The following is an 18940-nucleotide window of genomic DNA, read 5'->3' on the forward strand; positions in this document are numbered from 1 at the left end:
AGAATAATATGAGTCTGAGTAAATACAATAAAGAAAAGGCAGGGATACAAAGTACTGTAAATGGTGCGAAAATATGAGGGAAGACAAGTAATGCGCAAAAAAAGATGCAGCATATGTATAAGTCGGTGTAACACTGAATCTATGGATATGTTTACATGCTTTGAATTAAAATATCATCAAAGGGTTTCAGATTAATTAAATTATTAAATTAAATTATTATTATCCAGATTAATATATGAATTAATATATTTAGTGAAATATTTGGTTAATGTAATGCATTTATTTATTTAGTGATGGAATATGTTGAGTTTTGACATTTGGATTGGGTCATTAAAGCTTTTTTTGGGGGGGGGGGGGCGGCTTGTTTTGATACACAGACCTGGCAATCCTGTTCAGTAGTGTTTTTTTGTGCTCATCCATTAGGATTTAGTGGTTTTAACATGCCAGGAGGCAACAAATTGCCATGAGACTCACAGGGACCATTACAGTTTCCATTAAAACCAATACAATTTCCATTAGGCTATAATAACAACCATTAAAACCATTACAAATTCTATGTGGGTTCTATTGTTTGTTTGTTTTTTGGTGGTGGGGTCAGCAGACAGCAAAATAAATTTAACTAAGTAATTCATCGAGCAACTTACGTTTCAGACAAAAACAGATCAATTATTTCGCATTTCTTTTTCTTCCATTTCGTTTCTTTCTTAGCCGAAACATCGATAGTAGCTTGTTACTTAGCGCAGGCGACAATACAACACACTGAAACCCGGACTGGATCAACGTAAATAAATGGAGCGGATCCGACAGAGAAATTTCCCTTCCCAAATCAAAGAGTTCTGTAATCACTCCGCTCGAGCGCTACTCCGGGTTTTTTTTTTATCTCCCCATGCGAGAACTAGCTTATCCACTCCACAACAAAACAACTAACGGTTAGATTCTAACGGTTAAAAAATTACCACCTCAGGCGACATAACACAACTTATCAGCACGTAAAAACACTAGCCACCTATTGTACAATATAAACATATGTGTCTGGCGTTCGTAAAGAGCTTAGCCTACTATTATACTATGAGATATAACTATAGCCTACTTAACAGTGAAATTATGTAACGTTACAGTGTTTGTCGTTTTATTCAAGTGAAAAGATGTAGGCTTACATTAACAGTTAAGTAGGATACGAAATTGGCTTGTTGTGGTATTCTTGATAATCTGCTAAAAGTGTTACTTTTTAAGTAGGGAAAACATTAATCTTCTTTCATTATCTATTCCAGAAACGATAAACATCGCAGATCCCCAAAGATAAAGACAGGTGCGTCATTGTAAACCGGTTTGGTGAGCTTGGTCAACAGCGCGATTCGCCCCCAGACCGGAAGGAGGCGCTATTATGCGCCAAAGTGACACAAGGAAGCTAATGACTCCACTCCATAATAATATTACCAAAGTACAGGGAAACTGTACGGGAGCTCTCCCTGTTTAGATGGGATGGCAAACTTAACGAGCGAACGGAGGGCTTTTGCGCACAAGATTAACAGGTAAGTGAACTTTACCGACTGTTGAACAGTAACGTGAGATGTGTTGTGCAGTACAATAGTTGTCCCGCGCATCGGGATTCACGGGAATGGGAGAGATAAAGAGATCCGCCACGAGTTACAGAGGGATGAACCTTTTGTTTAGTTCAACTCGCCGTACTTCGAAACAGTGTGACACTGCAACTAACTTCTGTTTTACTATAGTAACTGATGAAGTACTTTTCAATTAATTAGTTACATGGTGTCTTTAAATCTGAAAAGATTATTCATTTAACACCATGAACTGTAATGTGATGGTGGCTAGTGAAATCTGAACTGCTCTTTTATCTATTCAAACATATCACTTGGGAATGCGCTCAAGGCTGTCCCTTTTAAAACATTAAAGTCTGTATATGTAATTTACACCTCGGCTAGCGCAATGATACGGAATTAACGTTTTTTCCACTTTAATTTGATGTAATTAAAACAGTAAAGAATGAGAAACTGCAAAGTGAGAATGTATAATTTCCTCAGTCCCAAAGTTGCTAATAATAAAGTAACAATGATTTATTTGTAATAAGAAGGCTATAATCCAGAAATAATTGATTGTAATTGTAATAGAATAATTGCATGTATTATTCTTGTTACATTTAATATAAAACTTTGAAATCTAAATTTTATATTGTAAATCAGTCTGGTCAAAAATATATGAATGCATATAATATTAGGCCTATATAAATATAGCTCCTATATTTTATTATAATTTGGTGTTATGTATTTTCCCTCTGGTCACAGATGGTACCACTGACATGTTTACAAGTTATGATCATAATTTATATGAGACTAGGCCTAGGCCCTAGGGCAATGTAATATATTAGTATTAGACCTTTCTAAAATTAGCCTATATATTAAATATGGTAGTTGTATCTGTATAATGACTTGTAAGGAGCTTTGACACAGACATAATCTGTCAAAGGGGCAAACCGAAATTAAACAACTCTGATCATGTGACTGTGTACACCAGCCATGTAAAATATTTGACAGGTTAACGTAATTGATTGTCAGTATTACTTTAGAAGCACAGGAGAACTTTTTTTTTAGTAGTAGTATTGTCAAATCGATTAATCGCATATGTAACAAACGTTTGTGTGTTTTATATATATATATATATATATATATATATATATATATATATATATATATATATATATATATACATACACACACACACACTTACCTAAAGGATTATTAGTAACACCTGTTCATTTTCTCATTAGTGCAATTATCTAATCAACCAATCACATGAAAGTTGCTTCAATGCAATTAGGGGAGTGGTCCTGGTCAAGACAATCTCCTGAACTCCAAACTGAATGTCAGAATGGTAAAGAAAGGTGATTTAAGCAATTTTGAGCGTGGCAAGGTTGTTGGTTCCAGATGGGCTGGTCTGAGTATTTCACAATCTGCTCAGTTACTGGGATTTTCACGCACAACCATTTCTAGGGTTTACAAAGAATGGTGTGAAAAGGGAAAAACATGCAGCAGTCCTGTGGGTGAAAATGCCTTGTTGATGCTAGAGGTCAGAGGAGAATGGGCCGACTGATTCAAGCTGATAGAAGAGCAACTTTGACTGAAATAACCACTCGTTACAACCGAGGTATGCAGCAAAGCATTTGTGAAGCCACAACACGCACAACCTTGAGGCGAATGGGCTACAACAGCAGAAGACACCACCGTCTGGCCTGATGAGTCTTGAATTCTGTTGAGACATTCAGATGGTAGAGTCAGAATTTGGCGTAAACAGAATGAGGACATGGATCCATCATGCCTTGTTACCACTGTGCAGGCTGGTGGTGGTGGTGTAATGCTGTGGAGGATGTTTTCTTAACACACTTGAGGCCACTTAGTGCCAATTGGGCATCGTTTAAATTTCACGGCCTACCTGAACAATGTTCTGACCATGTCCATCCCTTTATGACCACCATGTACCCATCCTCTGATGGCTACTTCCAGCAGGATAATGCACCATGTCACAAAGCTCGAATCATTTCAAATTGGTTTCTTGAACATGACAATGAATTCACTGAACTAAAATGGCCCCCACAGTCACCAGATCTCAACCCAATAGAGCATCTTTGGGATTTGGTGGAATGGGAGCTTTGTGCCCTGGATGTGCATTCCACAAATCTCCATCTACTGCAAGATGCTATCCTATCAATATGGGCCAACATTTCTAAAGAATGCTTTCAGCAACTTGTTGAATCAGTGCCACATAGAATTAAGGCAGTTCTGAAGGTGATCCTAATAATGTTTTAGGATTATTCTAAATATCCTAATAATCCTGTAATCCTTTACAAACTTTTGTTAGATGAGTTTAATCTATTTGACAACACTATTTAAAAAAAAAAAAACTTTAATTCAGTGTTGCCAAATTGGTAATTATCATACACGAGTCAAATGTACGTAATACAACCATTTATTTAGACCAACAACTATTTTTTTCACACCCTGCTCCATAGAGTCTGCCTTCCCCTTCACCTTCTTTTTCAGCACTCATTTCTATACTTTTTTGCTAAACTATCGGAAACAACTGACCTAAGTGCCACGGCAGGAACATTAACTTGTGCTCGTGAGAGAGAGTCATTCTCAACAATGACTTGCCAAGAAGATTTAATGTGAGATGAGATGGAAGACATGCTTAACACCACGTTCACCTTCTCACAATCATGACGGTAGACGTAGGATCCACAGCTAGCTCAATGAGTATAGAAGCCCTATGATTACAACAACCATTATTTGAAGTGTCACACAATTTAGACATTTTCATACATTATGGGATGATAAATTATCATACAGATGTCAAAATTTTCATACAAATCAATAATTATTGTACGTGAGGCAGTACTGCTTTTCTACAAGTGTTAATGTATGAGTCAGGATATGTATCTTATTTATGCTGCTCATCAGGAGTTGATGGAAATCAACACGTTTTTTGCTGGTGAAGCATTTCTGGAACTTGTTCGATGGGTTCATAAAAACATGCAGATACTACGCAGTTTGTCTGGATTAATTCAGCTATTTATTGTTTTTCTATTTGTTGACAGTTGTTGATAAATAATGTTTTTTATTCTTCGACATAGACTAGAGAAACAATGACAATTTGAGATTAAAATCAATCCAAATTAATGGACATGTTAAAAAATGTATGGGTCCTAAGTTAAATCTTTCAATGCGGAAGTAGACAAGCCTTCGGAGAGTGTCTTGAGTAGTGTTCCCTTACAAAAGCACTTTAAGGAGATGCTAATACCGTGGTACTTTCATATGAACACAATTCTGTTGGTTTGTATGGCGCTGTTTGTACTGCTGCACAATCTCAGACTTGCAATGTAAATATATGTCTCTTCTGCCCAAAAGGCATGAAACTTGTGCATAGGCTTATATTTCATAGTTATTATCTTTCTCTGTCTTCACCTCTGTGAGACAGGACTCATTGTTTCCCTGCAGGATGTAGGAAAGGGTGGTGCGCTCCATTCCGTACATTGCTTTTAGAGCAGACTAGTTTTCCTCTTTCCTTTTGAAGCAGGAAATAGGAAACCCCGGTGCAGGGCTCTGATATATATATATATATATATATATATATATATATATATATATATATATATATATATATATATTTTGTCTTGAAGAAGCGTGCAACACCTAAAGGTCACACATTAACATGCACTTATGAAAGCTCTTAATTCTCTTTGCAGTACACTGTAAAACAAACGGCATGTTATTATTACTTCAGCTTGACCCCGATGGCCAGCCATGCTTAGTTTGCCCTAACAGTCTTTTCCTTCACAGTCATAGCTTCATAATTTCAGGAAATGGTTAGTCAGTGAAGTGGCTTGACCCCTGGGAGGAGGTCACATCCGCTCTTTACACCACATCGGGGTTGGTTGAATGACAGGGCCTGATGCTGTAGTCGGCAGGGTTTTGTTAGCAGCTCAAAGTCTGGGTTCGTTAAGCGGCAGCGGTGGTTAAGGTTAGAAAATGTAAAAGTGTTTGCCTTTGCAGGACTCGCCACCACATCGTGGTTATTGAACCACAGTTATTACACAGTTACATACAGTTACTGAATCGAAATGAATCCAAACTGATTTCAAATGAATAATGACTGTTTAGTGTTTAATGTTAGAGCTGCTTTACAGCAGAATTGATTTGTGTTTGCATTATTGAATATTTTTCCCCCCTGTTTGTTCCTGCACGTCAGCTTATAAATGGAAATGTCAATGCTGACAGTTTACTTCTGATCGTGTAGTGTGTACAATACTTATCGTTATATTGTGCATGTGGTCCAGTTCACACTCAAATCTGATATTGGCCACATTTAAAAACAGCCCCAAATATATTATTAAGCAATAAAGATGAAAATTGTCATAATTTACACACTCTCACGCTCAAGTTGTTCCAAACCTGTATGAATTTCTTTCCTCCGTTTAACACGAGAGAAGATATTTCAAATAATGTTTGTAATCAAACAGTTGAAGGTTGCCATGGACTTCCATAGTAGAATAAAATAAATACTATGGAAGTCAATTGTACCATTAACTGTCTGGTTACCAACACTCTTCGAAATATATTATTTGGTGTTCAACCAAAAAAGAAACTACAGGTTTGAGGTGAGTAAATGATAACCAAATGTTTTTTTGTTTTTTTTTTGTTTTTTTGTGAACTATCCATTTAAGGCTTGCAGTGTAAATGTGGCCATACATTTATTTTCTGTTGAACAATGAAGAACAAACTGCTGAAATGCATGCAATTGTCACTATAATATATATCACTACATGATTATCCTAACCAAACTAATTCACAGTAACTTTCACAATTATATTAAGTAATTAAAAACAACGTTATCAATCAAATTCATCTTAACTTGGTTTCTTTTGTGCATTCTCTTTATTAGCCAATAAATTGCACTCAAAATAATGTGTATAGTTTGAAAAACAGTGCGCCAAAGTACTATATGTCTGAATTATTCAGGTGGAAAAAAATAATCGCGGTGAGAAGTGTGCATCCAATGGACATTTTGCTATCCCGTGAGGCCACTGAAGAAGATTTATAAATGAGAGCGAAGCGACACAACTGATGCTGTAGGTCTCGTGACGCTGACAGCCTGACAGATTTACCTTGCATGAATACTATATAATAGAACACACTTTTTTTTTTTTTTTTTTTTTTTACGATTGCGAAGCTATTACTTCTTGAAAAGAATCATGACTCAGAGAGACTCCGACATTTCAGATGCAGCCGTCATTGTTTTTGGATTTATGATGAGAGGAAACCAGCATATAACCACCTACTATGATTGAAGATCAAACTAATACTGTCTTTGGATTATGTATAATATTATCATATATGTGTAGTCTTAAATATTATATAATTTTCATTTGTATCATCAATAGTGGTATATTGCAACACTCCTACATATTACATACATGCTGAAATGTTCTTTAAGTCCTTATCTCTTGAGTTTGAGCTATAGTAATAGGGATACTTGCCTTAGAATGCTTCACTATGGGGTGGGTGTGTGTGTGTGTGTGTGTGTGTGTGTGTGTGTGTGTGTGTGTGTGTGTGTGTGTGTGTGTGTGTGTGTGTGTGTTTTGAAGGGAACTGGAGCATCTGCAGCTGTGTGTTCATATATTTGTCTGTGAGAGCGAGGCAGTTTGAGTTTGTTAGAGAGCAGCTGCAGGCTATCTCTGAGTGGATGAGGGGTTACTGGGTTATTGGGCTTTGTGGGGCATTAAAGCCTCTCATTTGCTTTTAGTTCTCAAATTGGCAGAGCTGTGGCGTCCTGCCTGCTCTCTGCCAGCGGCTCAGCATCTCTTCAAATGTCGAGTTTGACCGTCGCCATCTAAGCAGCTGCCGGCTCTGGCAGCAATAATATGATCTGATATGAACTCATCTCGCTGTCTGTGTCTGATTCGTTGTGATGCTCTTGATGATCTTTGTGATATTTTGTCATTGCATATGAGCTCCTGATGCGATTTATATAAAATCTTGTAAATCTAATAAAGGTCTCTTTCTGTCTTGGTTTGTGTCTCTCATAGGACAGTAGCGTCTGAGGTCAGGAAGCAGGTTTCTCGGGAATATGGCTCTCCACAGCTGTCCAAAAAACGTGCTGGGGCTCATCAACCGGTTAGTGTGTATTTGTGTTTATGTATTTCTGCTTGTCTGCACAGTCCTGTGGGCTCCTGCCAGGTCTTGAGTAAGACTGAGGGCGTAATTTAACAGTTTGCAGAATGTTTGCTTTGAAAACAAACCTGGGGGTACAAGACTTGAATGTGATATTGGGTACTCTTGTTCTTCTGGAATTCAGCAGCACTAAGTGTAATATGTAAATATTTACAATGTCATGTGTTTGGAATGGTTTTACTTAAGTGTATTAATGTATTTCCATTCAGACATATTTTTTTTTTCTTCTTTTTTTAAAGAAATCAATACTTTTGACACTGACAGTAAGTACATGTATAATGTTACAAAAGATTTATATTTCAAATAAATGCAGGTACATTTTTACGTGCGTGCGTGCGTGCGTGTGTGTGTGTGACCTGTAAAAATTGTTTCCATAAAAGATACTAAGCATTTTTTAACTGTTATTATGATGAGTGCTGAAATTGTGTTTTGGAGCACTGTATGGGATTTAAAGATGGGAATATAAAGAAAGGGGAAGTGGAATTGACCACAAGCCACAATCACTTCCCCCCGCATTTCCCCTAACAAGTTATTTTAAGTTTTTGTTTCTCTGTACTTTGTTATTGCAGTGTTGGTAAAACTCTACCTTGAGAAACTATGTGTCTCATACAGTATCCAAATAAAGTAGATAAACTACAGTCAAGCCTTCATTTTGTATGTTACAACAGCAAGTGGATAACTGCACTGAAGCTATTGAAATGGGTCATATTACACAGTCAAATTTTACAGATAAAGAGTTCATTGTACTATGCAAAAATTTCCACAACTTTTTGACACTGTAAATGAGTCCGTAAGATGGTTTACTGAAATAAATTAATTTGTTGAGCAAGAATGCATTAAATTAGATTTGTATTTGAAATAAATGCTGTTCTTTTGAACTTTGTATTTATCAGAGTTTTGAAAATAGATGTTGTCATGGTTTCCACAAAAATATTAAGCAGCACAACTGCTTTCAACATTGATAATAATAATAATAATAATAATAATAATAATGTTTCTTAAATAGAAGGATCATGTGACACTGAAAGGATTAATTTACTTCAAAATTAAAATTTCCTGATAATTTAATCACACCCATCTCATCCAAGATGTTCATGTCTTTCTTCAGTCAAAAAGAAATTAAGGTTTTTTTTAGGGAAAACATTACAGGATTTTTCTTCACATTATGGTCTTCAATGGCAACCAAAATGTTGAAGGTTCAAATCAAGGCATTTTCTAAAAGCTTACGATACCAGACAAGGAATAGGGTCTTCTAGAGACTTCTTTTAATGACATCAAACCTTATATATTAGTAGCGTACATAAATAGTATACAGTCATATACACATATACATACTTAAAGAAAATGCTGTGGTCCCATAAAGTATTTCAAGCAACAGTTTTGAATTTGATCAAAATAATATTTATTAATTTTGATTGTTCAGACTGAGTCAGGTCCAGGGTTGACGCTTGTAACCTTCAATAGGTGCCTCTGACTGAGGTGGTGGAGCCAGTGGACTATGAGGAGTATGTTAGCAGCCATCCACCAGGAGCAGAGGCCGGACCCCTCAGACAGCTGCTGGAGTTCCCCAGCGATGACCTCGAGCTGCTGCTGCAGGAGAGAGAGTGTGCTACCATAGAGCCACCAGTCCCTGAGGAGGAGTGAGTTGCCCATCACACACACACTCACACACACACACACACACACACACACACACTGTAATGAACCTTGCCCTTCCTCACGCCCTCACTGCTAGTCAGGTAATCTCATCATCTTGGATAAGCCATGCTATGCTGCCTTTGAGTGCACTAATACCCCTTTTCCACCGACCCAGTTCCAGTACGGATTCCCAGCCTTTGCCCATTCTCTAACCGTTCTGTGCATTTCCAATGCAGATTGGTTCAACTCAGACCCTAAAACTTTGTTCGTCTTGAATGGATTGTGGGAAGGCCGAGAAATGCTGTCGCTGTCATTCTCGTTGAGCAATGAAGTAATGTTGCACTACATTGCCATATCTAAATATATAAAACTGTGCACTTGAGAAAGACTCAACGTGTGAGAGAGCAATTGAATCAACGGTTTCAGTTCCAATATATCTCCAAAAAGGACACATGACAGTATCAAGAGTTTTTGAGGTGTTGCCAGTTCACTAGAAACATTCCAGGGACTATGAACAGCAAAACAGAAGTGCCACATAGCCTGCACAAACACAGGGATGTGCACCATTTGATTTTAGCCTGTTTATAGTCAGGTAAGCAACATGTAGCATTGTTACCTCACCATCCTCAAGTCTGTGTGGAAACATGTGGCCAGCTTTTGACAGGCTCCGGTTCGCCTGGCTGAGAACAAGTGTGGAAAAAGGGTGTGAGGGTATTTGGCTTTTGATGGTTTCTCTTTTTGCACTCATTTTTGATAGCTCGCTGGACCCCAGAGTGAGGGATGCCCTGGGGGTCTACACTGATGACTGGCTCATTATCCAGAGGAAGTGAGTATTCTTTCTCATATATGAACTTGGAGTGTAAAATACACACCCAGTACCAGTCAAAAGTTTGGACATACATGCTTTTTCAGGAGTATAGTGACCAAAAAATAACATTCAACTAATCAGAACATTCAATCATCATCTCAGGGATGCTTTTTAATCAGTATTGAAGGAGTGTCTTTGTACTGTTCAAAAATTAGAGTATATATTTTTTTCTTCCTCATGCTCACCTAGGCTGCATTTATTTGAGCGAAAATACAGTAAAAACAGTTCCTTTAATAACATTTGTGAAATATTTATTGCAGCTTCTTTGAAAAATAGCATTTATTTTAAACCTTATAAATGCCTTTTACAGACACTTTTCATCAATGTACTGCATACTTTCTGAAGAAAAGTATTAATTTATTAAAAACACACACAAAACAACTTATTGACCCCAAACTTTTGAACAGTAGTGTATAATAGGCACATCTTCAGTTCAAATCAAAATGTTGTTTTGTAAAGAAGTTCAGACATAGGTACAGTTTATGTTGTCTACAAAACTCAAATAATAAAGAGATTTTACTTAAAAGACTTTACGTTTTCAAAGGTCTTAAAATTTGTTTATACTTTGACATGGATGCTTACTGGAGAACAAGTTGTTTAGAGAGTAGAAACATTCTGCTTCGTGCTCTCTCAGGTATCAACGATACAGCACGACACAGACGCCTCATAACTCTGAGCGGCAGCGGGAGAAGCAGAAAGGACTCATCAAACAGACATTTGAGCTGGATGAGGCAGTCATTGATCGTCAGGATGAGCAGGTGACTGTCTGATGAACTAAACTCAGACACTACATAAAATCACACCAGTGGTGGGAGCCGTGGCCTAAAAGTTTCTGTCTGTAGCAGGATGACTCCAAGAGGCACTCCGTGTCACTAGATGAGACGCCGCGGGGGAGCTGGGCTTCCAGTATATTTGACCTGAAAAACTCCACACCTGATGCGCTGCTCCCTTCTGTGCTGGAGCGCACGGCTGCGGAGGACATGGACCGCCGCAATGCTGAGAACCGCCAGCAGTGCCGCCACACTGATCTGCTGGGACTTTACCCTGCACCGGATGAGGTCTGAAATCATTAAAGTCAGTGCGAGACTGTGTGTGGAAAAAAAGTAGAAAAGGAAAGTAGAGTCTTCTGTGTAGGAGACGATGAGTAATACTTTTATGTAGGAGAGCTGTCAAACGCTGAAGTTCAAAAGCAGAGACGTCTCTCTAATGATCCATCTGTGATTTTGTTTGATCTTGTCGAACGTTTTCTTTGTTTTTCCTCCGTCTCTTGCTCCTCCGCATCGTCGCTGCTCATCCTCTCGCTTTTTGTCTGTGTACACATTGTTTCTGATGACTGAGCAAACGTTGCCATGGTGCTGACTGCGCTGTAGTCATGATGACAGTTCTTTGTTTCTGACAGGACGAGGCCGTCGAGAGGTGTGCAATCCCAGAGGTTCCCAAAGAGCACACCGGCCAGAGGATCATGGTCAAGTGTTTGTCGCTCAAGTAAGGCTCTCATCCAGCCATCCAATCATCAAGCATTTTATTGCTGAGGTCAACAATTGGCTGCATTGTTGATTGTTTTACAATAACCATAAATCAGTGTAAACAGCCCAGTTTTCTTCAGTTGGTAACTGTATTCATTGAATGTGATTTAACACACCTTCTGATTACACATCCACCCTGAACAGTTAAGCCATCTGCAGTGTGATCTGACTCACTGTGGTTCTTCCAGATTTGAGATTGAAATCGAGCCAATATTTGGTTCCCTGGCCCTGTATGATGTCAGAGAAAAGAAAAAGGTATGACCAAATATTCTTAACCTTTTAAATGTTTGTTACATCAAATGTTGTGGGTTCAAATCCTGTGATGGCTGATCGGTTCATGATCATTTATATACTGTATCACTTTCATCCATGCTCCTTTCCTCTCTCAGATTTCTGAGGATTTTCACTTTGACCTGAATTCGGATCAGATAAAGGGCTTGCTTCGACCCCACAACCCCCATGTAGCCATCTCCACCCTGGCCCGATCTGCTATCTTCTCCATCACATACCCATCTCCTGACATCTTTCTAGTCATTAAGGTATGACCAGCAGGGGGCGCAGTGCCACGTGTCCTAGAGAGGGTACATTAGGAACTCTAGGGGATGGCAACCTATGGCACGTGTAGCTAAAGAGGTGTATGTGTTTGATTTAAAATAAAGTCCCTCAAACTTGCACACGGACATACATTATGAGGTAATCGTTCCTTATAGTTACACAGCCTGTTTTATTAAGTTAGGAGTTACAAATACTAAAACATTTTTACTAGTGCTAGTGAATTTTTTATATATTTCTATATACAATACCTTACTATTCAGCAATAATACATTAAACTGATCAAAAATAATATTAAAGACATTTATAATGTTACAAAAGATTTCTATCTATCTGTCTTTGTATAGATACATTTCATGAGAATGTCACTTTAAGCTTTAGAGAGGTTGGATGAGGCAACAAGACAAGGAACTAAATCTCACAAGTTTTATTGACTAAAGAATGTCTGAGAAGGAAGAAAATGCTTGTTTTCTTGAGTCCTGACCTTTTAAGCCAGATCAAATGGTGTGGCAGGGTGTGGAAATGGTGTTGTATTATCAAGAAAATCCATAGATATTGATTATTATTGATGAGCATGTGGGTAGGAATTGTCCAAAATTGGTCAAAGTATTGTAAGCAGCTAACAAAAACGTTTGGAGGATTTGCCACTGAAGGATGTTACGAAGCTTAGGAATTCAAGGTTTTACTTCATTTCACCCTTCATTTTGAATAATTACTGGGTTAATTTAATAAAAATTGTCTTTTATTAAAAAAGTACAGTTTTGAGTGTCCTAGTAGTTTAGTCAGATTGTTTATAATTTTAAGTTAAATAAAGATCACACCATATTATGTAAAAATAGTGTTCATTTTGTTAATAAAAACCTTTTTTTCATGACTAAGATGAGATGATGATGAGACAACACCAAGGTCATTAATTAATCACTGTTAGCATGTCAGCATGCAAAAGACAAGACTAAAATATAGTTAAATAATAAAAACGTTACTAAAATCATTACTAAAATTTTAGTTTTTCGTCCAAAAACAGTAAGTGATAAAGTTATAAATCCAAACATGGATCTCGACTAAATTGTTTGCAAATGTTGTTTCTGAATAAATGAACTTATTTAGATGCACCTCTGTGTGACAAGCATTTTTGCTGTTTTTGTAATAAAAAACATTCGTGTCATTAGGAATTGGAATTTTATTGTTTTCATTTTTGTGAGAAATTTCTTGTTTCACCAGTTTTTATAATGTTAATTTATGTGATAAATAGCCTATGATAAATCAGTACAACTAGATAAGGTGAAATAAACCATTCTCTATATTTCTGCTTATAGGTGATTCTGCTTAATTGTAAAAATACATTTCTCAAATGACAGCAATCATTGTGTTTTGTAAATATGAAGAAAAAAAAATCGATTTAATGAAAGATTTATTTTAATTGACTAAAACTAGTCTAAAATTGCCCATACATTGTCAACTAATACTTGACTAAACAAACAGAAAAGGGCTGACTAAATATATAAATATACTCGTTGGGCTTTGGGATATCCTTATTGTTGAGCTCTGCTGTATTTGTGTTTCAGCTGGAGAAAGTCCTTCAACAGGGAGATATTGGCGAATGCTGTGAGCCGTACATGGTCATGAAGGAATCTGACTCTACTAAGGTACGAGTGTACCATGAGTTTATGCATGAGTATTTCATCAGACACATCTGGCATGATTATGGTATCATCGGAGAATTTCTCAACTTGATCTGGACTGCCGCAATATTTGTCATTCTTCTTCAATATGAGCAAGGTCCAGTAGATGCTGGAGCCTGTGACTGCCACTGTATAATTCTGCTGCCAAGTTGCTTTTTTTTGTTGTTTGAAATGGCATGATAAATACTGCTCACACATTAACTTGTGAAACCCATATGGTTGCTCTGAATTGATTCACTGGATTTCACCTTTGTGTGTGTGTATGTATATGCAGCATAAGGAGAAGCTAGAGAAGCTGAAGAGTCAGGCCGAGCAGATGTGCTCAAGGCTGGGCTGTTTCCGGATGCCCTTTGCCTGGACGGCAATTCACTTGCTGAACATTGTCAGCAGCGTTGGAGGATTGGAACGCTCCGATTCAGACTCAGACACGGGTATAAACCACAGTTCACACACTTTTTGTTTTAGAGTTTACCTTTTATTGATTTCTTGTAGGCAGTCACCTTGAAAATGTCCCTGAAATTAACACACAAGGGATGAGCATTATGTTTACAACTAGGAACTAAAATTAACTGCCAATGGCCAGTGATGCCAGTATCATATATATATATACATACATACATACATACACTAGGCCACCAGTGAGAGAGAGAGAACTCTAATTGGCTGTTCAGTTTAGTAGATTAGTCGGTAGCAAAGTCACCGTTTGTGTAACATTTTCTGCAGCCTGTAATGTCGGTTTCCCTTTTTGATTGACAGGACGAATATAGACAAGTATATCTGCAGAAATGGACAGTTGTCTCATTGACATCCAGGCCCAGAACATGCATGCTAGTTCACAGACGGCCGTAGTTCTCTCGGGGAGTTCAAGTTCAGATTATTTTTCTGACGCAGGCGACACGACAACACGTTTCATTAGCGCTAGTTCTTTGCCGTTGGTATTGTGTCCATACCTTTACCGTACACAGTAATAAAGACTCCTAATATAAATTGTGACTTAATATTGAATTTAAATATTTTATATTTATTATAAATGTCGCCCAGCCCTAGTAGCATGACTCAGTTATATAGCAAACAGCATTTTGTCATTCCTTACAGAGCGCAAGGGGACGTGGAATGAGAGGAAGAAAAAAGGTTTTGAGAGGATGAGTTTAGGAGAGGACATGTGCAACTTCACAAACTTCCGGCCAGCCACTCTCACTGTCACCAATTTTTTCAAACAGGTCAGTTCTCGATTTTTGTGTCTGTGTTTTGCTGATGTAGTGTATTAGAATGATGTATTGTTTCCCTCTCTTAATGAATGCTGGGTGTTTCTGTGGCACTACAGGAGGGGGACAGACTGAGTGATGAAGACTTATATAAGTTCTTGGCAGACATGAGGAGACCGTCATCTGTCCTGCGTCGACTCAGACCTGTGACGGGTACCTGTCTAAACTTTTTATTTTACCTCAATTCTATTATTTCTCTCTCTAAAGACAGTCTCTTTCTCCGTCTAGCTCAATTGAAGATTGACATCTCCCCAGCTCCAGAGGCCCCTCACTACTGTCTTTCTCCAGAGCTGCTTCATGTGAAGCCTTATCCCGACCCACGCGTGCGCCCTACCAAAGAAGTGCTGGAGTTTCCCGCTCGCTTCGTCTACACCCCACACACTACCTACAGGTCAGTCCACACACAGTCATGTCTAGGAGCAGATAATGTATCTTAAAAGTGCCATAATTATCATAAAGTATTATACAAGTATGTTCTGAGTCTAAACTCAAATGATAGGTGAGAACCAAAGTCCCTTTAAGGCAACCAGAGCTTCTAACGGCAGCCAGGGAGATGCAATGACTTTGCAGATTGGCTCTTTTATTTAGAAGGCGGGACTTATTCCGACATATTGCACGTAGCACTTTCTTTTTTCAGTAATATGTAATGTGAGTGCACTGTCTTTTTATATCTACAAGTCTTTGGTGAGAACCCCTTATGTGAGGAACAGACAAAATTGTAACTCAGTCTATCCCCCTCTGGAGCCAGGAGATGTCAATCTTCAACTGAGCTAGATGGAAAGAGAGACCGGCGGGGTGCTTAAAAATGCTATTATCCATCGATCATCCTCCCTTTGCCATAGTTAAAAAAAAATCTAATTCGTGTTTGTGTTAAAAAAAGTGTTTTTTTTCATGTATTTGACAGCAAATGACTCATACTTTTATTTAAAAAATATATATTTTTACTTTTGAAAGAAAACGAATGCTACAAACCACAAATACATATATATTAAGATAATTATGTTTTGTGCTAATATAAACATGTATTCGCACAGTTTTTACAAATATTTTACACAGTTTCATGAGGCCCAAAGTGTGTATAAAGTGACTGGCAAATTGGAAATCTGTCATATTAATGAACATGTAATAGGTGAGATCCCTTTGCCGTGCCATGAATGGAGTGTTGATGAGGATTGCAGTTCCTTCTCGTCGGTTGTTAGTGGTTACACCATATTCTGAAATGAGAAGCAAGTACTGACATAAACCGATGATCTGCTGGTAATCACATGTTTACTAGTAAGTCTGATCTCAGGCTTACCTGTTTCTGTAAATCAGCCAGTTGCTGGTTTTGATTCTCTAATTTCAGTTTCTGTTCTTGTGTCCACTTCATCAGATCCTTCAGGAGAGAGATGTTTTTAAATGTTGTGCCCTGTCAGAAGGAGATAAATGGTTATTTACAGATAAAACTGTAAGTGTTAATTGAAAGGCAGTTTTTCATCTTGGCTACCTTGGTCATGTCTGGGACGGAGTTGTTCAGGTTTTCCTCCAGGCTGGTTAGTTTTTTCCTTAGCTCTGCCCCCTCCAGCTCCACCCTGGTGACCGTTCCTTTGTTCTCTTGGACCTGATTCTGCAGTGCTTTCATCTGAGCCTGCAAACAGACCAGCTGTTGAGCACACCAGCTCCGTTTGAACCAAGTTGAATGTCATTGTTCGTTGTCACTGGCTGATGTCTATAGCCATATATATATATATATATATATATATATATATATATATATATATATATATATATATATATATATATATATATATATATATATATATATATATATAAAATATATATGTGTGTATGATCAAGTGACTCGTAGGCTTACTTGAATGATTTGAAGTTTCTCTTTGATCTGTCGCTCGGTTTGTGCAGCCTCTTCTGTGTCGTGCCCCAGTCTCTTCACCTTGCTCTCGGTTCGGCTGATGGCTTTCATGACGCGGGTCAGCCTGGCCTCTGTGCTCTGGTAAATGTGGTGCATGGACTCGCTGAACTGCAGCACGCCATACATAAGGATGTTCACTTCATCCATGGAGGCCAGGTTTCCCCCTACTTGGAAAGACTTCAGTGGAGATGCGGAGACCCCGTCCACACACAGAGTCGCAAACAGCAGGCATAAAGCTGCCTGCATACTGTTCTCTCCTTAAAAAACAAACTGTGACGGCCACAGGTGCAAGGAAACAGGCTATTTTGATGTGCATGCTTTTCAAAATGGTTCTACTTTTATAAGCTGTGACTGTGTATGTTGGACATTGGGAAATCAGCTGAGACACAGGCCAATCAGAGCTCCGCTTCCAGTTGTGTGTGAGAGATTGAGACCTTGACTTATGTTGGCCAGAGAGATGTTTAGTGGTATTGAACCAGAGACGTGCTGAGCAGCCTGTATGCCAATGCACTCTTCTCCTTTAACCTCAGAGGTGCTCAGAGCATCCAGTGAACCCTGTCACATTATAAAATGGAAACTGTGCCTTTATAATAAGAACTATATAATAAGAGTTTTTAAACTTATCTGAAGGTCATATTTAGGGTCACAGGAGGTCTAAGAGATAGGCGCATATATGTTCATGCTGCTACTTGTTCAGTGTTTTACTTTGGGGTCAAGTCAAGTGATTTGTAGTGCCTTTCATGTCTATTTCTGTCCCTGTTCCTCAAACATGCAGATGAAAGTAGATGTGTCAGAAGCCTCAAAATGAAGATAATTCAAAGACATGATTGTGACAAATGGAAACATTGATCATTTACAACAGGGATTGAAGCTTAACCATTTATTTTAGTAGTTATAAAACTTGACCATTTATATTAGGAGTTGAAATACAACCATTTACATTTGTAAAACTTGACCGTTTACAATAGAAATGTAAATTTAACCATTTTTATTAGTAATTGTAAACTTGACATTTGCATTTAGCAGATGCTTTTATCCAAACACTTACAACTGATGAGTACAGGAAGCGATCTGTCGTGAAGAGGTGAAGAAACGTAAAAAGTGCCAATGCAAAGTTTTGGATATTACTCAGAGTTGCATAAGCTAGAATAGGGAGGGAACAGGGAGGGGATGGGGAGGGAATAGAATACTAAGGGAACTTGACCATTTACAATTTGTGCTGAATCTTAACCGTTTCAAATAGTAGCTGTTAACTTCACCTTTTATATTATGAGCTGAAACATTATATTAGTTGTAACATTTATATTAGTTATAAACTGGACTGTTTACCGTGGGAATTGAAGTTTAACCATTTACATTAAATGTTGACAAATAACATTTATATTTTGAAACGTTTAAATGAGTAGTAGACATGATTTAAGGTGTAATAATCTTAGTAATTGTGAACTTAACCATTTTCAAAAGTAGCTGTAAACTTGGCCTTTACACTGTCATTCAAAAGTTTGAAATCACTAAGACATGGTACCAATTCTGAAAAAAAAAAATATGAATCTCTTAGAAGTTAATCCTCACAAACATAAACAATTAATAATGTTGCTTATAATCATTGCTGTTTGAATGACTAAGATAGGAATGAATGAATAAGTTTTGCAATTATTTTAAAGCTTAATTTTGAGTCCCCAAATCATTATCTCAGTATAGTTGAAATGCTTTTGCTGCTCAAGGAAGTGTGAGTCACAAAGCATTGTCTTTTTCAGT

The 18940-nt window shown here is 37.8% G+C and overlaps 2 protein-coding genes across 7 annotated transcripts in view; one reads left to right on the plus strand and one right to left on the minus strand.

The window, feature by feature from the left end:
• Window positions 1-1285: 1285 nt before the first annotated feature.
• Window positions 1286-18940, plus strand: part of LOC137044641 (dedicator of cytokinesis protein 7-like) — a 58087-nt gene continuing 40432 nt past the window's right edge. For 2 of the 6 annotated variants that reach the window (XM_067420852.1, XM_067420860.1), the window contains exons 1-14: window positions 1288-1532; window positions 7598-7685; window positions 9207-9382; window positions 10138-10206; window positions 10883-11006; window positions 11091-11306; window positions 11648-11733; window positions 11963-12029; window positions 12164-12313; window positions 13892-13972; window positions 14283-14439; window positions 15104-15228; window positions 15333-15426; window positions 15502-15664. In XM_067420852.1, coding sequence (XP_067276953.1) covers window positions 1483-1532; window positions 7598-7685; window positions 9207-9382; window positions 10138-10206; window positions 10883-11006; window positions 11091-11306; window positions 11648-11733; window positions 11963-12029; window positions 12164-12313; window positions 13892-13972; window positions 14283-14439; window positions 15104-15228; window positions 15333-15426; window positions 15502-15664 — 1646 coding nt within the window. In that variant the 5' untranslated portion in view covers window positions 1288-1482. Of the gene's footprint in view, window positions 1533-7597; window positions 7686-9206; window positions 9383-10137; window positions 10207-10882; window positions 11007-11090; window positions 11307-11647; window positions 11734-11962; window positions 12030-12163; window positions 12314-13891; window positions 13973-14282; window positions 14440-15103; window positions 15229-15332; window positions 15427-15501; window positions 15665-18940 lie in introns of all 6 variants that reach the window. The other 4 variants (XM_067420836.1, XM_067420844.1, XM_067420880.1 and 1 more) reach the window with 4 other exon arrangements.
• On the minus strand, window positions 16112-17488 carry angptl8 (angiopoietin like 8). Its single transcript, XM_067420893.1, has 4 exons — window positions 17126-17488; window positions 16760-16900; window positions 16571-16681; window positions 16112-16487 (listed from the first exon to the last, which is right to left on the minus strand). Exons 1-4 carry the CDS (start codon window positions 17426-17428, stop codon window positions 16476-16478), a joined length of 567 nt encoding a protein of 188 aa, XP_067276994.1. The 5' UTR covers window positions 17429-17488; the 3' UTR covers window positions 16112-16475.

The sequence above is a fragment of the Pseudorasbora parva genome, chromosome 2, assembly GCF_024679245.1.
Source record: "Pseudorasbora parva isolate DD20220531a chromosome 2, ASM2467924v1, whole genome shotgun sequence".
Lineage (NCBI taxonomy): Eukaryota > Metazoa > Chordata > Actinopteri > Cypriniformes > Gobionidae > Pseudorasbora > Pseudorasbora parva.

Excerpts from the sequence above, each read along its gene's own strand:
- angptl8 (XM_067420893.1), bottom strand. The coding sequence starts at position 17,428 with ATGCAGGCAGCTTTATGCCTGCTGTTTGCGACTCTGTGTGTGGACGGG. Across the intron at positions 16,901-17,125 it reads AGAAACTTCAAATCATTCAA|GCTCAGATGAAAGCACTGCA; the intron begins GTAAGCCTACGA and ends GTCTGTTTGCAG. Across the intron at positions 16,682-16,759 it reads CCGTCCCAGACATGACCAAG|GGCACAACATTTAAAAACAT; the intron begins GTAGCCAAGATG and ends TCCTTCTGACAG.